The following is a 21,111-nucleotide window of genomic DNA, read 5'->3' as shown; positions in this document are numbered from 1 at the left end:
CGCAAAATCACTAACATCAGAGACTTTGTTTTCACTCTGCTCCGTTCTTCTGCAGTTGACCATTGCTTCGAAACACTGTGCCCAGATTCTTGTGTATCTGTTTTTCAGTCTCCCTTCCTGCCATCCCCATCCCCAGGCTGAGATCAGGGCTCCAGGAAGCACCTGCCAAGGGCAGGTGAGCACAGAGAGGAAAGGGGAGCTCCATCTGGACATGAGGGAGCCTGCGTGTGCCTCCCTCGCTGAATCACAGTGGGGATGTCTGCTCTTAGAGCTCCCGCCTTGCCTCCCCACAGCAGCTGGGGGCTGGGTACCTTGAGGGCAAGGAGCTCAATGCTGATGAAACAGGTTTGGGGGGGAGGGGAGCAGGGTGAAAACCAACATGTGCTAAACACCTACCATGTGCCAAGCACTCATTTGATTCTAGCCAGAACCTCCTCAGGTTAGGCAACACCCCTCCCAAAGAGAAAACGGACACACAGGGTTTACCGAGGAACTACGTCTTGACTACTGGGAGATTTAAGATGGTGACAACTCACACTCCTGAAAATGGAAGCTACCTTAATTTTTAATTTTAATTAAATTAATTTTTTTTTCTTTTTTTGCTTCTGAGGGCCACACCTGCAGCATGTGGAAGTTCCCAGGCTAGGGGTCGAATCAGAGCTACAGCCACCGGCCTATGCCACGGCCACAGCCACGCGGGATCCAAGCCACGTCTGTAACCTACACCATATCACATGGCAATGCCGGGTCCTTAACCCACTGAGCAAGGCCAGGGATCACACACTCATCCTCACGGATCCTAGCTGGGTATGTTAACCACTGAGCCATAAGGGGAACTCCTTTAATTTTTTATCTACCTTAATTTTTTATTTTATTTGTTTTATCAATTTATTTTTGTTTATTAATTTTATTAATTTTTAAATTTTAATCTCAGAGAACAGCCTTACGAAACGAGAGGGCCGATACCTCCAAAGACTTGGCAGACACAGGGACTTAACCACAGTGCGAGGAGCGGAGCGCAGCACAGATCAGCAACTTCGGAGTCACCTGGCTGCACTGGGTACCTGGCACCTGGCACCAGGCCAAGCCCTTCAGGAAGAACAGGCCTTCCTAAAACAAACAACAAACCACCACCACAGACTAGCACCATACCAAAGGCCCAACTACCAAACTTGGGAGATGCAAATCCCTGCACACCTTCCGCTGAAACCAAAGAGGATGAAACAAAGCCTGTGCTTCCTCGGCAGCATCTTAAGACAACGCTCGCCACATGCAATATCTATACAAGCCCATGTTTCATGGGCAAGTCTTTCCCAAAGTAAGTACCTTCCCAAAATTCTGGTACATTTCAACGACAAGCAGTACTTCCCTAATTTAACATTCATGTTCAGCTTTATAATATAACCAGTCATAGAATGCATTATTAATGAACTCGGAGTCATCATTAGTTACAGAATCTAATCTATAATTCCCATTCCCATTTCTACACACTCAAAAGAAGCCTACTTTGGTCTCGTGGAAAACACGCTCCGTTTACTAAGACACGGATTTGATTCAAATTTCCCTTTCTCCTCCCCTTTAAAAATATACTAAAAATAACTGTCATAACATCTTACTCATCCTGAACTCAGTACCTAGCAACTTATTCAGAATACAGCTGACAACCAAAAAACTGCACAAAGATGGAACTCTTAGTTCTTTTAATCAAACTATGTCCATAGGTCATAATGAGCTTGGTTATTTGGGGGTTTTATGGAATAAAGTGAAAACCAGGGGCAAAGCTGTCATGAGAAAGCATAGTGATAGCTAACCAAGCTGACAGCAAAAGAGCAAGTAGAAAAAGTATTTAAAAACATAAGAACCGGAAAAACAGAGCCATCTTGGTCTATTTAAAGTAAAGCAGAAATTCCTATTTTTATAGGCAAATTGCTATATCAATAAAAGCCAAATAACAGGCAATAAAAGTAACTGAGTCAACAAGAAAATTAAATTTTATTTGGCATATTTCCTTTTTATGAAGGTTAAAAAAGTGTTTCATACATTTCAGAAACATAAAACCAAATGTTTAAACCAGTTAAACCAGGAAAACATATGACTGCCCAAAGCAGAAAATCTTTTGCTCTTCAGAAAACTAGATGAATCCAGATAGACTCAATACCGTTGATCTTTTTTCTAACAGCATATCAAATAATGCTGGTTTCAAAGTCAACCATGTGCTACTCCCAAAGCTGTCTATCAGGCAACTAGCTGAGAGAAAGGATCAGCGAATTTAATATTTAATCAACCTGGATCAAGCTTAGAAAAGAGGATAGCTGTTTTCAAAAACCCTAAACTGATTATGTGAAACATCTATATTAAATTACAATTCAGTTATTAAATCTCATTTAATAATGTCTTCCAGGAAAACTTCTGAACACTAGAAAATGAAATACCTAAATTTTAGTCAAGTCCTATTATTAAATGAAATACCTAAATTTTAGTCAAGTCCTATTATTAAATGAAATACCTAAACTTTAGTCAAGTCATATTATTAAATAATAAAAGATTCTTTACCATTTCAATTTATTCTCAATCAATCAGTTTGTTGATTATAAAAAAAAAGAATCATTTTCCCATCTTTTTTTTTTTTTTTTTTTTTTGTCTTTTGCCTTTTGCCTTTTCTAGAGCCGCTCCCACAGCATATGCAGGTTCCCAGGCCAGCAGTCGAATCGGAGCTGTAGCTGCCGGCCTACAACACAGCCACAGCAACATGGAATCTGAGCCGCGTCTGCAACCTACACCACAGCTCACGGCAATGCCAGATCCTTAACCCATGGAGGAAGGCCACGGATCAAACCCACAACCTCATGGTTCCTAGTCGGATTCGTTAACCACTGAGCCACAACGGGAACTCCTCCCATCAATTGATGAATGTATAAACAAAATATGGTCTAGACACACAATAGAATATTACACGACCAGATAAAGGGATGAAGTACTGACACACAGTAGGGCAGAGATGAACCTTGAAAACAGTATCTCAAGTCAAAGACGTCAGGCACAAATGGCTGCATGCTGCATGAGTCCATGTGTATGAAAATGTCCAGAAAAGGCAAATCCACAGAGACAGAAGGTAGATGAGTAGTTGCCAGGGGCCAGGAGGTTCAGGGTAGGAAATGAGGAGTGAGTGCTAATGGGTATAGAGGCTCATTGTGAGGTGATTAAAATGTTCTAAGATTAAAATGATCTACCTGGAGGTACCACCGCACACCGGCCAGAATGGCCGTCATTAAAAAGACTACAAATAACAAATGCTGGAGAGGGTGTGGAAAAAAGGAAACCCTTCTACACTGTTGGTGGAGATGTTAAGTTGGTACAACCACGATGGAAAACAGTAGAGAGGTTCCTCAGAAAACTAAAAATAGACTTGACATATGATCTAGCAATCCTACTCCTGGACATATATCCAAACAAAACTATAATTTAAAAAGATACATGCACCTCCAGGTTCACTGTGGCACTATTCACAATAGCCAAGACATGGAAACAACCAAAATGTCCATCGACAGATGAATGGAGAAAGATGTGGTACATACACACAATGGAATACTACTCAGCCATCAAAAAGAACACAATAATGCCATTCACAGCAACACGGACGCAACTAGAGATTACCACACAAAACGAAGTAAGTAGGAAAGAGAAAGTACCATATGATAACACTTATATATGGAATCTAAAATATGACACAGGAGTTCCCATCATGGCTCAGCCGTTAACAAATCCGACTAGGAGCCATGAGGTTACAGGTTCGATCCCTGGCCTTGCTCAGTGGGTTAAGGATCCAGCGTTACCGTGAGCTGTGGTGTAGGTTGCAGACGTGGCTCGGATCCTGCGTTGCTGTGGCTGTGTTGTAGGCCGGCAGCTACAGCTCCAATTGGACCCCTAGCCTGGGAACCTCCATACGCTGTGAGTACGGCCCAATAAAGCAAAAATAAATAAACAAAATATGACACAAATGAACTATCTACAAAACAGGAACACATCCATGGACAAAGAGAACAGGTTTGTGCTGGCCAAGGGGGAGAGAGTTGGGAGAGGAATGGAGTGGGAGGTTGGGGTTAGCAGATGTAAGCTATTATACATAGAGCGGACAAACAACAGGGTCCTACTGAAAGACCTCTATGCAGTGTCCTACAATAAACCATAATGGAAAAGAATATTTTAAAAGGGATGCATATATATATATATATATGTATGTATGTACAACTGAACCACCTTGCTGTGCGGGAGAAACCAACACACCATTGTAAATCGACTACACTTGAATGTTTAAAAAAACACTGATTGTGGTGATGGTGGCACATATCTATGCATATGCTAAAAATCACTTAAAATCATCCACTCCAAAGAGAACCTTGTTCATATTCTTTGTTCAAGAAAGTTCCACACACCACGAGCAATGTTGTCGAAAGAAACAGAAACCTTAGTGCAAACTGGAACCCCTCCAGAGGAGTGTATGGAATTGGAAATTTAATAGCTACTAAATAAAGTAACATCATGACTAGAGCTATGAAAGCAAACATTTCCATTTGAACTTCAAATGGCAGAGGGACAAAGTGGCTATCTTAGAATCACCAGCTCTGAACGTGTTCATAAATCACAATTTCTTTCGGGAGCCAGAAAGAACAGAGAGTTAATTAAGTGATTCCAGCTGAGAAAGGCACCATGGAATGTGTATTAGAGGCCATACAAGTCCTTTGAAATGTTTTGTTTGCATGGTAGTTCTAAAAGTTTTTAACCTCCTGCAATTACTGACACACTGAGTCAGTCGCTTTAGCTGGTAGAAAACATATGACTCCACAGGCTGTGAATAACAGTTTCTCTAAGGGAAGCTACAGTTTCACAAGCTGGGCCTTTGTTGAGGTGAAACTCTCTCCGGGGTCGGATGACAAACGTACCCAGTGTCAACACCGTCTTTCAGGACAAAGTGGAGTGTTTGTCCTGCTGACTTTGCTTCGCCAGTCATGCAAATCACAGAAAATGTTATATTACTTTCCATGAGCCCCTTTGCTATTTATAAGAGAGGATAAGAAAACCATTCAAACCTCATAAATCCTTTATAATTAAATCCTGGGTTTCCATTTATCATTGGTGACTTCTAGTTTCTAATGAGGAGGTCAAAGGCAGACGCTTTCCACTGTCTACCTTAATTTGGGGGCTACGAAAGTCACACTAACTCTACAGAAAATACACAGGACCCTGGCTCACTAACCAGGCAGCCGGCAGCTCCAGGAACACACTTCCAGGAGCAAGTGAGTCTTTTGTTAATGGAATAAGCGCTAAGAACATTATTAATCCGGTGTTTGTTCTGTTCTACTCGTGAAAAACTTGCCAACACAAGTGAAATTCATTCTCTTAGAAACTAACCTTCCAATCGCTCTCCAAAATAATGTTCAAACGGGAACTGAAGCACATTTTTAAAAAACGTAATCACTTCACATTTTTCTCCAACCCTTTCGAAAGAATTTCTCGAACTTTCAAAATCAAATGGGGTTCCTCTAATGATACCCTGGCTTGATACAACAAATGTGGTCCCAAAAAACCGTGTGTAAATTATACTTCTGTAACCCAGTCTTATTTACTCATATTTAAAGGAAGTAAAGAATCCCTTAAAACCTTAAGAATCTCACCATGCCCTGCAATTTAGCGGTTCTGTAAATCTGAGTTTCCATATGCTAAATTTATCTAAATGAGGGTTCACCGTTTAAACAAGGGATGAGGAAGAAACCAGTCCTTCGTATGAAGAACGTGGCCGACGTTCCAGTCACCGAAACTCGGCTATTCTGAGAGGATGGTGGGGAAGCGAGAGCACATCTCCTTCAAACTTTATGTTTTACAAACAGGAGGAAACTGAGGACCCTAGAGATTAAAACAGTGTCCCCAAAGTGCCTAATTAGTGAGTGGAAAAAACATCTTAAAATGAAAAGCTAATCTATCCAACAAATTTCCTTTTGCAAATAAGATGGTTCTAATAAAAGCACTCTTCTTTCAGAAACATCCCCCTCCCCTGGTTTTAGACAGCTCACTCATAAAACAAAAATTAACATTAATGAACCTAAGAAGCACTTTCTTGTGGGGAAAAGAACTCATTTATGCAGCTACAGAATGCAATGCAATCCACACTTGGAATGTTAACACTTAATAAAGGGCAAAACGAATGAAATCCATGTGCAATAGCCTCCTTCACTTAAAATGCTGAAGCCTTAATGGGACAGTGCATGTTGAAACCCATAAACAAGACAATAAACCACCTGCATGCAGGTTTTCTTCCAGTCTACAAACTATGTGGTAAAAAAAAAAAAAAAAAAACCAAAGTTATTATTTCCTACACAATTCAAACACAGATATAAATGGACCAAAAGCTGCTTTCAATAGCATATTTTTCTTTGAAAGGAAAAAAAAAAAAAAAAGAAGAAGAAGAAGTGAACAGAATTTAAGAGCATTACATAAAAATCCTGGAAATTATGCACAAGGAGTTATGCTGGAGCTTTGCCCAAAAAAGGGTATGCTGGTTTTCCATGTGTATAAATGATAACTGAATAAGAACTGTAAGGAGCTGCAGTATTATTAAAGATAAACAGACTTCTTGAAATGCCCGTTTCAAAAAACTTAGACATGATGGCCTAAACCAAGCCATTCAATCCCACATTTCCTGGGCCCTAAATAAACACGTGGGTTTTCAATCCTGAGTCCCTGTCCGGCAGCCTTTCCCACAGGCCCCAAGGAGCCCAGAGCCTCAGGCTGCCCACTGTCCCACACCCATGGGCCCAGGTCACATCCCCAGGCACCACCCCCTTCCCCAGGTCCTTTGAAGACCCCAGCGGTGGTCTCTCCCTCGTCAACCCCACAACTACTCCTGAAGAACGAGTCGCCGCCATCCCTGGACCCACCAAACAAACCGGCTTCGCTGCATGTAGACGTCTGGGGCGCAGTTTTGCAGAGGTGCGGAACCCGAGTAGTTAGAATCTTCATTCATTCACTCATTCATTCGTGTCACAAACATGGAGCACCAGCTACAAGCCAGGCTATGCTTCTGGCACTAAGAACACAGCAGTGGAGAGAGCGTGTCAACATTCCCGCTCCCCAGACACATTCCAGTTGGGGTGGAGACAGGTCCTGAACGAAGAAAGTCAGAGGTGTGTTGGGCAAGATGGAAAGGAGCGAGGCAGGGGAGGCATTCCAGGAACCACCTTCCAGAACAAGGCTCCTCCGAAGGGGACTCCTGGAGGTGGGCTGTCTGGGAGCTTCCACAGCTCCCCTGGGGGATGGGGCTAGATGGGCTGGGGGCTCGACACGACCTTCTGGTCTAGGATTTCTTTCCTCTCAATGTTCTTTATCTTATTTACCGAGGTTCACAGGCACCTGTCCCTTCACGAGCGCTTAGTGGGAAGACATAGCGACAGAAGTGCTGCGTTGCTCTATAATTGTCAATTGTCAGAATGTAAATTAAAGCTTCCGAAGAGCCTGAAGCAGCAAGAAGCATTTGTTCAGCAGAGCTATTGCTTCATATAAACATGCGTATACTATTAATTTTCTCTTCAAAAAAAAGGAGAGGGTAAACCTTAGCTTGGTCCCTCTGAACAAACATACCAGACAAACAGAATTAAGGAGATTTTCAAACCTATCATTTCTCTACTCCTTAAAAACATTACTAGATGAGTATGAGAGCTATAAACACTGACGGCTTGGATAAAAAGGCCTGGGGGGACAACGTGAAAGGGCTCCCCACGGTCCGAGACAGAACAATTTGAGCATCAAAAAAAAAAAAAAAAATGGTGTCTGTATTGGAGTAAAGTATACCAAATAAGCTAAAACCCAAGAGTTTGCACTGAAAAAAGTCACTGGTCACCTTCAGAGGATGTCAAGAAACCAACTCAGCCTGAAAACTGGTAGACGATGGGACAGAATCAAGCAACTACACTTCTAAACATACACCGTTCCCAAGATGCTATGATTTCACCATGGTTGAGATAATAATGTGCCTGAAAACACTTTGAGCACAGGAACGAACTAAAGAGAGAAAGGTATAGCTGTTTTGTGTTGTTGCGGCGGCGAAGAAAACCGTCCCGCGTTCAGTAGCACTAGCTAGCGAATCTCATCTCTATTGAGAGCGACTCTGCGCCAAGGAGTTTTCTAAGTACTTAATGCTACTTTCCCCTTCAATCCTTCCAACGATTCTACGAAGCAGGTACTGGTGTGTTCTAATACGGCCCTTCGGGATTAAACGCTGGTTCCACCACCGAGTCGCTTCTAACCGGGTGGCCACCGCAAGTCAGGGAACCTCTCTGTGCTTCGGCTGTCTCGCCTCTCACATGGAGGTGATGTGTCTCCACCTCCCAGCCCCATTTGCAATAAGATCAGTAAGTCTAGAGCGAATTTGTTCAGGTTTTTGTGTTTTTTTGGTTTGGGGGGGCTTTTTTGCTTTTTAGGGTCACACCCGTGGCATATGGAGGTTCCCAGGCTAGAGGTCGAATCGGAGCTACGGCTGCTGGCCTACGCCACAGCCACAGCTACTCAGGATCCAAGCCACGTCTGGAACCTACACCACAGCTCATGGCAACGCCAGATCCCCGACCCACTGAGCGAGGCCAGGGATCGAACCCACAACCTCATGGTTCCTAGTCGGATTCATTTCCGCTGCGCCACGCCGGGCACGCCCAGGTGATTATTCAACATCCACATGCCCCTCAAGGCGGTCGGCTCCATGAGGGCTCAGCACTCTCTTTCCAGAACCCAGTCCAGGCCTACCAAGTAGGAAAAACTCACGTGATATTTATTAAATAAATAAAAGAATTTACAGTGAAATGTAGTAGAGCTAAACAACTGCTCTAGTTCAAATCTCCTCCAATATCTCCAGAGTCTCAAAGCTAAAGATTTTCCCATAACTTCTCAACTATCAAGGGTCATATCATCTTAAGCGCCCTAAGCTCTGGAGGCCCGATGCAGCCCAAGAACACTCCCTAGAGTTTCAGGAAAGAAGCTGTAACTTGGCAGCTACAGTTCCACTAGGGCAAGTTATCAGTGCTTTGTATTTTGGACACTTGCCCTTTTTCATTCGAGAAACTGACTCAATCACATGTCCCGGGCATGTTCTGGGTTTCAGTCCTAAACTATACAAGACATGCACCAAATAGAGGGCAGGAAAAAAGAAACGCCATCCCACGCAGCACAAAGCAGAACGACGCACCCAGGCAAAAGAGTCGGTTATCATTCATGGAAAGCCTGTTGCTTTCCATGAATCACAGGGCTAATAAGTGCTTTACTTGAGTAGCTTCTCCTCTGAGTTTCCCACTAGCCCTCAGAGAGCGTGCCCAGGGTCCCGCGGTTCAGAAGTAAGAACCGCCTCCAAAGGCACGGGAAGCCAAACATGCATGTCACCACTGTACCACTCTGCCCAAGGGGGGAGCCCTGCAAAAATAAATTAAAAACAAAGTGGACGGTCTCCGGCCTGACCCCTAAACACCAGCAGCAGAGATGTGGCAGAATCACAAAGGGGTTTTTTTGAGAAAAAGGAAATGTATGAAGTCAAGTCACTTGCTGCGTCCGCGATACATGTCACACGTCTATTCTAATCCCAGCTTGCGCTGTCCCCACCTCTGTGAGAATGTGTTTTTGGGTGGCAGGCACAGGACTCTCACGCTTCCGGTCTCTCCACTTAGGGGAGCAGTTCTCCCAGGGCGGTGCACAGACTCCCAGGGGCCCCGAAGGCTTCCTCAGGGCATCTGTGAGGTCAAAACTATTTTCCCACTAACACTAACTATTTTCCCACTCCCAGGGGCCCCGAAGGCTTCCTCAGGGCATCTGTGAGGTCAAAACTATTTTCCCACTAACACTTTCTCAGCAGTAACAATGGCCTGGATGGTACCAAAGCAAGCGTGGGTGAAACTGCAGGTCCCTGACTTTGAACTGGGGCGGCAGCACCCAGTGGTGCTGGTGACCGATGAGCTCTGCAGCCCCACACACTCGCAGAAGGAAAGTCATTTTCCCTTAAGCATGTCCTCAGAGGAAGCCGCACCGTCGAATGACTGAGTTAAATCCTGAGGGTTCTGAGGGATGGGGGGGTGCCCGCAGAACCACCCCTCACATTGCCGGAAACGGTTGTCACCAAGAGCATCTGGGCCCCTGTTTGGGCTGCAAGCTGCACGAGCTGCTGTTTGGATGGAACCTCGTTTACACCTGACCCACAGACAAACCACGGTCACACCGACTCAAGCATCCGGCAGACGGTTCCTGGAAAACACACGAGATGTGTCTGCCGCTTCAGGAAGATAACCGAGAGGATTTGCTGCCAGTGAGGAAATTCAAGTTTTCAAGTGAAAACCAGAATTTTGGAAAGCTTTTACCCACCACTGTGAAGCTGACATCTTCTCAATATTTAAAGACTTCGCTTATGGCAACATCTGGAAGCGCCACACAACTCAAGACACCACACTGTTCCAAAGGACCCAAGTCTGATGACACAAAAACTCACACCTGAGTAAAGGCTGGTTCAAAAAGCCAACACGGTTTTGCTAGCAGACAAAAAACGGCTTCGTGGGGTTTCAGATTCCATGCTGCAACTAACCCTGAAGAAACTACCCCTTCTAGGGTGCTGGTGCAGGAGCAAAGAAAAACATCCCCAGCTATCTAAACAGGCTATTAAAATGCTCCTCCGTTTTCCAACTACACACCTCTGTGGAGCCGGATTTTCTACACACTCTCTAATACACTGCAGCAAACGGAATGCTCAAGCGGTTAAGAAAATCCAGCTGACAGGCTTAAAAGTGGTTAACATGGTAAATTTTTGTTAAGTGTATTTTACCACAATTTTTAAATGCCCAGCAGCTTTTGATTCATCCAGACATAAAAGAGATTTGCAGAAATAGAAAACACTGCCATTCTTCTCTCCAAATTTGTCTACTGAAAGTTTTTTTGAAAATGTAGTTCTTTCCATAAAATTATGTTATTTACCTTAATATGCCAGGGGCACAGAGATTTACTATTATTCTGAAATGAATTAAGGAAAGATTTACTTAAATGTCTCAACTTCAACTGCTAATATGGTCCATATCAATAGATAACAGCATGGGCCATATCAATAGATAAGGGGCATGAACCAGAGCTCTTTGCCTCCCTCAATCATTTCAAGGGAGGAACAGGGGTCCTGAGACCAGGAAGTCTGAGAACCGCTGCCTTGTGAGAAGGCTCAGAAGCCAGGGCGCAGCTGTTCCTGACCAGCCCAGGCCCAAAATTCCACCCTTTCCCAAGTCTGTTCTCATCCCCGACTCCTCCCCTCTGGGTTCAGCTACTGCCACCACCACCACCAGCCTCTGGAGCCTTGACCTTCCAGACTATTCTAAGGGAATGAGTCTCTCCCCTGACTTGGGCAGAGGTTTCTGGGCACTTCCTTACAAGCACAATGCCAGCAAATATCAGGGGAAACAGCAAACACCTGAGGTACAAGAGCGAGCCTGTCTTACAAAGTACAGTTTCCTCTGCCCACACTGACCTGAGTCTGGCCACCAACTGGCTTGGCGGGGGCCGTTTACCAGGAATGTGAGCAAGCCTGCCCCAGCTTCTCCAGCCTTCCTAGGGCAAGGCTACCCCTGCGCATGGCCCACTCCGCTGCCTACAGTAGCCCCGGGCAGCCTGCTGAAAACACACTCGCCTCTGTACAAAGTTCCCTCCGCGGAAGCTGGTTCATCCTGAGAAAGATCCTCAAGGGGCTCAGACACAAATGATGCCGGGAGTCACAGGGATGGGGAGCCACTCCAGGAGGCTCTTCCGGTATCAGCAGCTTCCTGCCACTTCCAGGAGGGCGGACCTGCAGGACCTGAGGACTCATGGCCACGCTCACACGACACGGAAATCCCAACAGGAATCCCAGCCTGGAAATCACCAACCCACAGGGAGGTAAAAATTCAGGGACATCCACCCCACGAGACAAGGTGAACTGTGTTCTTTTTTCCACAGCAGAGTATACAGGTGACACCAGCCAGCAAGTAGAAAGACAATTATGATTTGAACCAGGCTGGTCAGAGGAAGAGAAGCCCGAAATTCCTCTACCTATTCTATCTGCTTCTTGGTAAGTTTTCCCTTTCTTAGTTATTCTACCTGAAAAAATGACCTGCTTCCCCCTTCATTCCACAGGCAATTCTGCCAACAATATCCTTAACTTTCTCAGCCGAAGGCTAAATCTACTCAAAAGCTGGTCTTCAGGCTTTATAGCTATGTGCTCCTTCTGGAAGCCGTATGATTTTGAGTGAAGGAGCCTGAAAAAACTGTCAACAGGGGCTGCCTGAGCACTGACCACAGCGGTCTTTCATCTCTGAGCCCAGATGTCAAGCCAAATTTTCTGCTTCCTCTTATCGCTGCCCCTTGGTACCCGAGAGGCTGTTCCGACCTGCACAAGAGAGTCCACTCAAGGATGCAGGGGAGCATGGAGTTTCTCCTCAACATGACTTAAGAGGGGACACTGAGCGGTCAGCTATGGGCAGGCACTGCGGTGGTACATCATAAGCTTAGCTGGAGACAAGCGATCCAAGCTACCAAGTGAAGCCAGGGGTGCACCTGAACAAGCAAACTGCACCCCAAACTAGTACACAGCCAGGGCTCTGCGCTGTAGCTGACAGGGAACCGGGAAGCCAGACTTCTCGTTTGGGACAGCTGATGGCAAAGCCTGAAGTGCCTTGAGTGCCTCTGCCCACTGTTGAGGAGTGGCCCCAGACAGGGGCTAGCCTAAAGAGGGACTCCCCCCGGTGCCACCTATTGGCACACGGTGACGGTCTCAGTCACTGAGGTGGCCACTGGGCGACCGTCTCTCCCAGGGCACACTGGCAGGCCTCCCCGTGAGCTGCGGCACAAGCCTAAAAGCTTGGTTTGGGGGGAAGCCTCATTTCTGCATCTAACAAAGCCACAGCCCCCATCACCCTTCTACCAACACACAAGTGCTGGTGAGAATTCCAGTGACTGGCGCCTTGCTTTTTCCGTCCTAAGATGCAAGAGGGGAAAGATGTCTATCGGTATTTTCCGACAGTGTGACTCCCTCTGTGACTCTCTCCAAAAGGAAAAGCCAGCAGTTCTAGACAATATTCCGCACCCCTACTGCCTGAGGCCCAAGGCAGAACACAACAGCCCGGACCCTCTCGGGCTGGGTGGGTGACACCAAACGGTGTGGAAGGGCCCTTCCTTCTTCCCATCTCTCAAAGCAGACAATTTCCCCTCTTTTTTTTTTTGTTCTTTTCTGGGGGCTGCGACTGCTGCATGTGGACGTTCCCAGGCCAGGGACGGAACCCACACCACAGGTGAAGCAATGCCAGAGCCTTAGCCCCCTGCCCCACACGGGAACTCCCATCTCTCCCTAATCTTTAACCATAACTACCCATCACGGTCTGGATCATCTCCAAAATCTTAGTTCTACGCTGAAAATTCTTCCAACCTTCTTTCTCTGAGATTGGCCACCCTATCTAAAATTTCAGACACACACACACACACACACACACACGCCACATCCTCCCTCCTGCTTCATGTTGTCCCTTAGAACCTAACACAAACCTTGTGTTTTACTTGTTTACTGTCCATCTGCCCTCTGAGACGGGAAGAACGAGGAGGGCGGAGGACGTTTTTGTTTGGTTTGGTCTCCGCGGTACCCCCAGCACCTAGAAATGCGCCCACCACTAAATCAATTCTTTGCTATATAAACGAATGAACACATTCACGGCCTATTTGATCCTGCATTTCCCATTCACAGCACAGAAACCTGAATGGCCTCTCACCCACCCCTAATGCCCAACTGTCCCCAGGTCAACTCCAAAAACCTGAAAAGCCATCGTCAAACAATCAAGCCCTCGCCGCCTCGAGTCACCTGTTTCCATCTGGCTCTAAGTCCAATCAAGCTGATCTCACCTCTGCTCACATCTGTCCCATCATCGCCATGGCCACTGTGGTGACCTGCGTCCAGGTCACCGTCACCCCACCTGGGATTTACTCAAACAGCTCATTCATCTCCAGCCTCAGCCCTTCCAAACCCACATGCCCTAGAACGGAAAGAGCAAACGTTCTCACACTGCAAATCAGATCACCTAAGCTTCCTGCTAAAAGCCCACCAGCGGCTTCCATTCCCAGGTCCCTCCTGTGTGATCACAGCCTTCCTCGGCCTGAGGCACGACTTAAACGGTCCAGCCCAGCAAGAACCCTAACTCCCAGCCTTTGCCCACGCTTCCCCCACTGCCCCAGAAGTGCTCTTACCCCCCGGGACAGCCCCTGCCACCTCAAGATCCGCCTCAGGGATGTGCCCCTCTCCGCAGCCTTCCTGACTCCACGGTCTCTACGACCGAGAGCTGGAACCACAGTGCCAGACGCTGTAAGAGCACAGGAGAGGCGTCTGAAGGGTGAGTGGATGTGCAGAAACAATCGAAGGCCACTCCCACAGAGCCCGCCACAGAGGAGCCGCTTCCCATCCCGCTGCCAGGCCAGCGCTGGAGTCCCCAGCTTCCTCTAAAGCCGCTCATTTCTATAGAGTCCTCCACGGAGGAAAGGGGACAGAGGAAAAGCTACTGCCCAAAGAAACCATCTGCCACAAACCCAAAGATGGGCTAAAAGGAATCCAACGAATAAAACCTTCACCCACTGGCTGGAAAGGATCTTCTGCAAACTATGCTCTTAGCTCAGTGCAGCAGATTTGCACCCGGTCAGGAGAACTGAACCGTGCAGTGTCAAAAAATGGTCAGGAAGTTGTGGAGACAGCCTCTAGCACTGGAGTCCCATCCAGAGGTTTTCAAAATGAGCTGAATAAAGCAAAAATCCCGGTCTCGGGGCAAATGCTAAAAGAGAGAAGACCATATAAAACTCACCCGTGTAGCTCTGCCTTCTGTATTTCCCTATCTCCCACCCACTGCTAACACTTTGCCTTGTAAATATACAGTGTCCACAAATGTGAGGAAAAAGTTAATTTGTACCAAATTTACACCATGTGTGTGAATCTTTTTAAGAGAGTCAACAAACGCATTCTGGCATGTCTTCTGGTCAGGGTCTATGAGAGCCCTGCTCTGTATGTTGAAAATAACATTACACGTAAACTAACCAAAAACAGGTCTCACCAAAGAGTCACAGACTTGGCAATTTCCAGACCTACCAAATGATTACATCTGTTCTGACGTGTGACATGCAAAGTACCACTTACAAAATTGCTGTCCCTGTCGTCCTTCTTCTAATGTAGCACAGCGCAGCTCCATTCTCTGGAATGTGTCCCACGACCCCTGAGGACAGAGCCTGCAACGCTCCGATCCTAAAGATGCCAAAACGTTGAGCAGGGATCACCCCCACAGCCCGCTCCACTGGCCCCCTCAGATCCGGAGCGCCCCCTCCTACAGAGAAAGATACTTGTCCTGGCAGCATCTCTCAAGTGAATCACAAAGTGTCATCTGACCTCAGCAGGGTAGCACTGAAAGCTGTCTGGGCAGAGAGATATCAGCAAGGGAAAATATTTTTCTACTCTACCCACAAATCCTTCAACTGCTAGCAAAATTAATTTAAAAAAAAGAAAGAAAGAAAGAACAGGAGAGGGATAGAGCACCCTCCCCAGATAGCAAATAATAAAGGACAGGGGGAACCCCCATCGCAAGCAGAGAAAGGAAGAATCAGCTGAACACAGAGGGCTGTGTGAAGGCTGACAACCCAGCCCAGCCCCCAAACTTAACCACTTACCGTGGCTGATTTACACCTCACTTCTCTGGTCTCTGATTTAAGCTGCTACTCCTCCCCCCAGGATTCCCTTTCCTGGGGCTTTTCACTGTGTAATCATGCAGCGTGGGGCCCCACAAGACACAATACAGCCTTCCCAACGGTAGCTTTTCTCTACGTACTTCCAAAACAGATGTTCCCCTCAGGCCGGAAGAGTTTAGTCAAATATAAGATGGTTTTTCAAAAGGAAGGGAGAGAACGTTAGTTACTTAGGATTCTTACTTTGGGTCCCACTTACTTTTGGTCACTTCCCAGACCTCAAAGGTTTTTGTCCGAGGTGAAAATAAGAAACAGAAAAGCAAAGGCTCAGTGAGGACATCAAGAATAGCAGCAAGGAGCTTAAGGCAGGGACAAGCAACCCACCGCACATCAGAGGAGCTGGGAGAAGGGGGGTCTAAGCGTGCTCTGGGTACGCGTCTCACTTTTGAGTCACCCGGTGGTTTAGGAAGGTCAACATGCTAAAACGCTGCAGCCTATAAGACAAATACCTTGATAGGAAAGCATCGTTAAACAAATGAAAGCTGAAAATGCAAGCTTTTTTTCAAAAAAAAAAAAAGACCCAGGCAAGAGGCAGTATACACTCAGGGGTACACACTAATTCCATCTAATTCTCAAGAGTCCTCCAGGGCTGAGCCAACTTCCTCATCCCAGCAAAGTGAGGCCTAGAGAGGAGAAACGTTTTATCCTTCCTTTTTGGGAAAAAGTCACAGAAAAAAACATTTTGATGGGGCTTAAGGGCAACCAAATGGATCGTAGAGGCAATTTCTTATGGGGCTTCAACGTTTTGACGGCTGAAGGGCTCTGATCCCCTTACACTCATCAGCCCTGCCCCAAGATTCTCAGAAACATTAACAGCCGACTGGAAGAATATGCCGTTTCGAAATTCTCCTTCCTTCTAAAGGTCTCAACCAGGGCAGCACGGTCACGGTGGGAACAGGTCTGTGATACATGCCTCGCTGGAGGAAATGGCCCGTGGGCCCTGGGGTGTCCCCGTGGTAAGATGTCCCGAGACCACTGATCTGCCTCCAGATACTGACCCTGGAAAGAAACTGCGTTGTTTCTCCAACACAAACGGGATGGGGGAGGGCGATGAAGAGGCAAAGAAAAGCACATACCTTTCAACTGGTCGGCAACGACACTCTGGCCGAGGCGTTCGTTGACTCTCCCATCTTCCATCTCGTACCGATCATCTAGGTATTTGGCAGTGGCCTCAGAGATGTGAACCTTGCCGGCCACTCCCAGCTGCTCCATGAGATTGGCCAGGTTCACATCGTTGGACCACACGTCGAACTTGAACCTCCTCATGCCCAGGATGCCACACAGGACGGTCCCTGTGTGAACCCCGACACGCATGTTCACCATCTCCTTCTTCTCTTGGCAGAACTGCTCGATGGCTCTTATCATGCCCAGGCCCATTTCGATGCAGCAGTAGGCATGGTCGGCCCGAGGCTCGGGACACCCGGCCACGCAGTAGTAACAGTCTCCCAGGGTGCTGATTTTCTCACACTTGGTCTCCTCACACAACCGGTCGAAGCGACCGAACAGATCGTTAAGGAGACCCACCAGCGCGTGGGCAGACTTGTTGGCACTCATCTTGGTGAAGCCCACGATATCTGCAAATAAAATACTGACTTCTTCGATCTGCTGCATCTTAAAGGGGCGGAATGCGATAGGGGCTTTCTGGATGGAAGACTTTTTCTTCCTGTTCTTGGGGCTGGAGGTGGCGTGCCTCTTGACAGAATTCTCGCTCTCCTCATCCCCCTGTTTCATCAAGTCATCAGCTATGATTCTTGGCATCACGGAATGAATCATCCTCTCTTTCAGGGCTTTTTCCACTTCCAGATCCTTTCCGTGCATGATTGACTGTCCCACCTTAAGGAAGGTGCTCCTGGATCTCACCTGGGACATGATGAACAGGTGGATCCCGATGGCGTGGATGCAGACGTGGAGCAGGGCTCGACTGAGCAGCTCCCACTGCAGGGCCCCTGCTCCAGGCAACGGGAAGCAGGCTTCATCTCGGAAATGATAGCCAAAGGTCTCAAAAAGAACAGAATAGGCCACTCCCAAAATCAAGCTCAAGTACAAAGGTAAGTGCATGACGGTGTAGAGCAAAAAGAGCACTTCGATGCACATGGAAAAGCCCCCGATCTGAGATAAGCAAGTGTCTGTGGGCCTGGCTGCCCGAGTCTGATTGGAGCTGTCCACTCGTCCTGAGAGAGGCGTCGAAACCTGAAACTGGGCAGCCAGGGTCAGGGCGAACACCAGGAGGGTGAGAACCAGCGAGGTCCACACGTAGTGCCGGGCGTACAGCTTCGTGAAGGTAAACAGAAAAAAGCCCACGCACACCCCGAGGAAGCACAGAGCAGGGGCTGCCATGACAAGCAGTCTGGAGCTCATGTGGACCCCAAAATAGATGCTCCAGAGAAGGCAGGCGAAGCCGATGTAGAAGAGCGCGTACCGGAAGCGGCGCTGAGTCTGGGGGAAGCAGCGCTCCATGCAGGCCTCCTCCAGGTTCACCGAGTCGAACTTGGGGTCCCACCAGCGGCTGGAGGCCCTCTCGAACAGCTGGGGCAGCTTCTTCCGCCTGCGCAGGCGGCCTCTGGCGCCCATTCTCCGGGGGACCCCTCCCGAGTCCCCCGAGCTGCTACAGCTGGAGGAGATGCTGTACTTGCAGTGTTTGGGGTGGCTGTTGGAGGACAGCTGCTTGGGGTTGATTTTGACCCTCACGCTGTTGCTGTCTCCGCTCGAGTCACAACTCACCTCGGTGCTGTGGTGCTGCAGCAACTGCTGGTGGGGCGGGGAAGCCATGCTGCCGAGCGCTCGGAACCCTCCCGGCCGGGTCACCGGGACCTGTCGGCGAGACAACCAGAGTTACCCCGGGACCTGCTCCCGCGCAGGTACACCCACCTGAAGGCCGCGAGCCCTGCCGGCTCCCTGGGCGGGCGCCCCGGCGGTCGACCGGGAACGGCGCCATATGCTCCCGACAGCGGGGCAGGGTCGGAGCGGCGCTCCCCGGGCCGCCTAGAGGCCGACCGCAGCCCCTGGGGCCCGACCTGGAACACCCGGGGGTCCCGGGCGGCGGCGGCCGCCCCCGCGCCCGGCCAGCGCCGCCCGAGCCCGAGGTGCGTCTCCTCCGCGCGCACTCGCCTGCTCCGCCGCCGGCTCCGTAGGGAAGTCCAGCCGAGCCCTCTCACGCCGCGGGCCGCTCTGGCAAACGCAGCTCTCCCGGCGGCGGCCGCGGGCCCCTCATGCTGCGCAGAGAGCGGCGCCTCCGCCGCGGGAAGGCCGGCGGCCGACCCCCGCCCCCGCCCCGGCCCCGCGCCCTCGCCGGCCCCGCGGGCGGCGGCGGCGGCGGGCGGACGGCGAGGCCCGGCGCCCGCGCGACTTTGCGGAGCCCGCGGCGCAGCGGCCGCCCCCGTCGGCGCGGCCCGTCTAGCGGGGCCTGACCCGGTCGTGCCGCCCCTCCCGGCCCCCGGGGCCGACCCAACGGGCGGGGATGCCCCGGAGCCCGGAGCCGCTGGGCGCCGAGCGCAGGGCGCGGCGGGCGCGGGCCCCTCAGCCGGCGGCCCGTGCGCGGCACTGCCGCAGAGCCCGCTCCCGCGACGCCGACTCGGGACGCCCGCCCGCCCGCCGCCCACGCCCGGGGCGGCCTCCCGAACTAGAGCTGCAGCCGCGGCCGCGGCCGCCGCCGAGCCCCGCGCTGCCGCTGTCTCATGTCGGAAGAGCCGCCGCCGCCGCCGCCACCATCTCCGGCCCCCTCCCCCTCCCGCTGTCACTGACAGACTCGCGCCCGCGCCGCCCCTCGCCCTGCCGCAGCGCGCACGCGCGACCCGCGCACGCCGCCGCCAGGGGCCCGGGCACGCGCACGGTGCGCGCGCCGGACGGCGGGGCTGCGGGACGGGGGCGGGCCGCGCGCTGAGGCCCCGCCCTCCGCCCTCCGCCCGGGGCCGCGCCGCGCCCAGGCCCGGGGCTGCAGGCAGTGCTGGGCTGCGGGGCTGCGGGACTGAGGGGACTGCGAGCTTCGCGGGGCCTGGGAGACCATCATTCCTCGCGGCTCGATCCCCGGAATCGGGTCGGGGAAACCTAAGGGCATCTGCTAGTTAGGGAGTATCTGGGATGCGACGTTTGGGATATGAAACTGTTTGCCCTACCCCTCGGGACACCTTGTTTATAAATGGAAGTGTGCAAATATTGCATTTGCCTAAAGGGAGGCTCCCCTTTCTTCATAAACAATGATCAAGGGTCACCCCGGGCACTTGCCCCTCCCTGAGCGTGTTCGGGGGACCACCGCAGTGCAGTCCAAGCCCCAGCCTTTGCTGGCCCCGCGGGGGCAGGCCTCCAGGGGGCCGTGTTTGGCCCTAGAAGCTGCTGCCACTGAGAACCAGATCTTCAGCGCCAGGGAGAGTTTCCCTTCCCCTCCTTCGGTCGTCCCCCCTCCTCCTGAACGACTCTTTTTCCCTTTCCGCAAATGAAGTTTTCAAGAGTACAAAGTCCTAAGGCAGCCCGGCGGTGACTCCTAAGCCTGTCTGCAACGTTTAAGGACAATCCCCTGCTTCGCCGGATACCGGTCCTGACCCTTCTCCACAAGGCTCCCAGGACCTCCTGCCAGTCACTAGGCTCTGGCTTCCGCCTTCCCTCACCAGCTTGCACTGCTGACTTAGAAAATAAAGACAAATGTGGCCTCTCCACTTCTTGGAATATTATTCAGCCATAAAAAGGAGTGACATGCTGATTCATGCGGCAACCCCGGGGGTGAACCTTGAAAATAGAATGCTAAGTGAAAAAAAAAGCCAGTCAGGAAAGACTGCTTATTGTACGATTCTATTTACATGAAATTTCCAGAATAGGCAAAGTCCTAGAGACAGAAAGCAGGTTAGTGATTTGCTGGGGGCAGGGGGTGGTGGGAATGAGAAGCGAGTGCTGATGGGTGAGGGGTTTCTTTTGGGGGTGACGGAAATGTTCCCCCACTAGATGGAGGTGGTGGTCCCACAACCCTGTGAACATACCGAATGCCACTGGATTGTACACTTTACAAAGATTTCAAGGGTAAATTTTATGTTATGTGGACTTTACCAAAGAAAGGAGAAAGGAAAAAAAAAAGCTACACATTATCTTTGCTGCAGTATTTCAGCAGAAAGTGCATAACCTCAGTCTAATCATGAGAAAACCCCAGACAGACCCAGATTGAGAAATGTTTTTTCCAAGTCATTGACCAGTATTCATCCAAAGTGTCAAGATGATGAAAGACAAAAAAAAAAGACTGAGAAGCTGTCACAAATCGCAAGAAACCGAGGGTCAGAACAACTAAATGGAACATGGCATCCTGATTTGATTTGGGATCCTAGAACA

At 49.5% G+C, this 21,111-nt stretch overlaps 1 protein-coding gene and 1 long non-coding RNA gene across 8 annotated transcripts in view; both read right to left on the bottom strand.

The window, feature by feature from the left end:
- ADCY9 (adenylate cyclase 9) overlaps window positions 1-21,111 on the bottom strand; it is a 185,068-nt gene that overhangs the window by 109,638 nt on the left and 54,319 nt on the right. For 4 of the 7 annotated variants that reach the window (XM_021086709.2, XM_021086712.2, XM_085017778.1 and 1 more), the window contains exons 1-2: window positions 18,910-19,074; window positions 16,878-18,612 (exon numbers count right to left, since the gene is read on the bottom strand). In XM_021086709.2, coding sequence (XP_020942368.2) covers window positions 16,878-18,570 — 1,693 coding nt within the window. In that variant the 5' untranslated portion in view covers window positions 18,571-18,612; window positions 18,910-19,074. Of the gene's footprint in view, window positions 1-16,877; window positions 18,613-18,909; window positions 19,075-21,111 lie in introns of those variants that run through there. The other 3 variants (XM_085017775.1, XM_085017776.1, XM_085017774.1) reach the window with 1 other exon arrangement.
- Window positions 846-14,253, bottom strand: LOC146404579 (uncharacterized). The gene is made up of 2 exons (XR_014840941.1): window positions 3,946-14,253; window positions 846-2,720 (listed from the first exon to the last, which is right to left on the bottom strand). It is a non-coding gene; the product is annotated as an uncharacterized LOC146404579 (long non-coding RNA).

The sequence above is a fragment of the Sus scrofa genome, chromosome 3 (genome assembly GCF_054392235.1).
Source record: "Sus scrofa isolate SSC_HxYL_T2T_F1_AM1 chromosome 3, Sscrofa_HxYL_maternal_Yorkshire_Landrace_v2.0, whole genome shotgun sequence".
In the NCBI taxonomy this organism is placed as follows: Eukaryota; Metazoa; Chordata; class Mammalia; order Artiodactyla; family Suidae; genus Sus; species Sus scrofa.
Note: the sequence above shows the minus strand (reverse complement) of the source record. Positions and strands in the feature narration are given on the sequence as shown.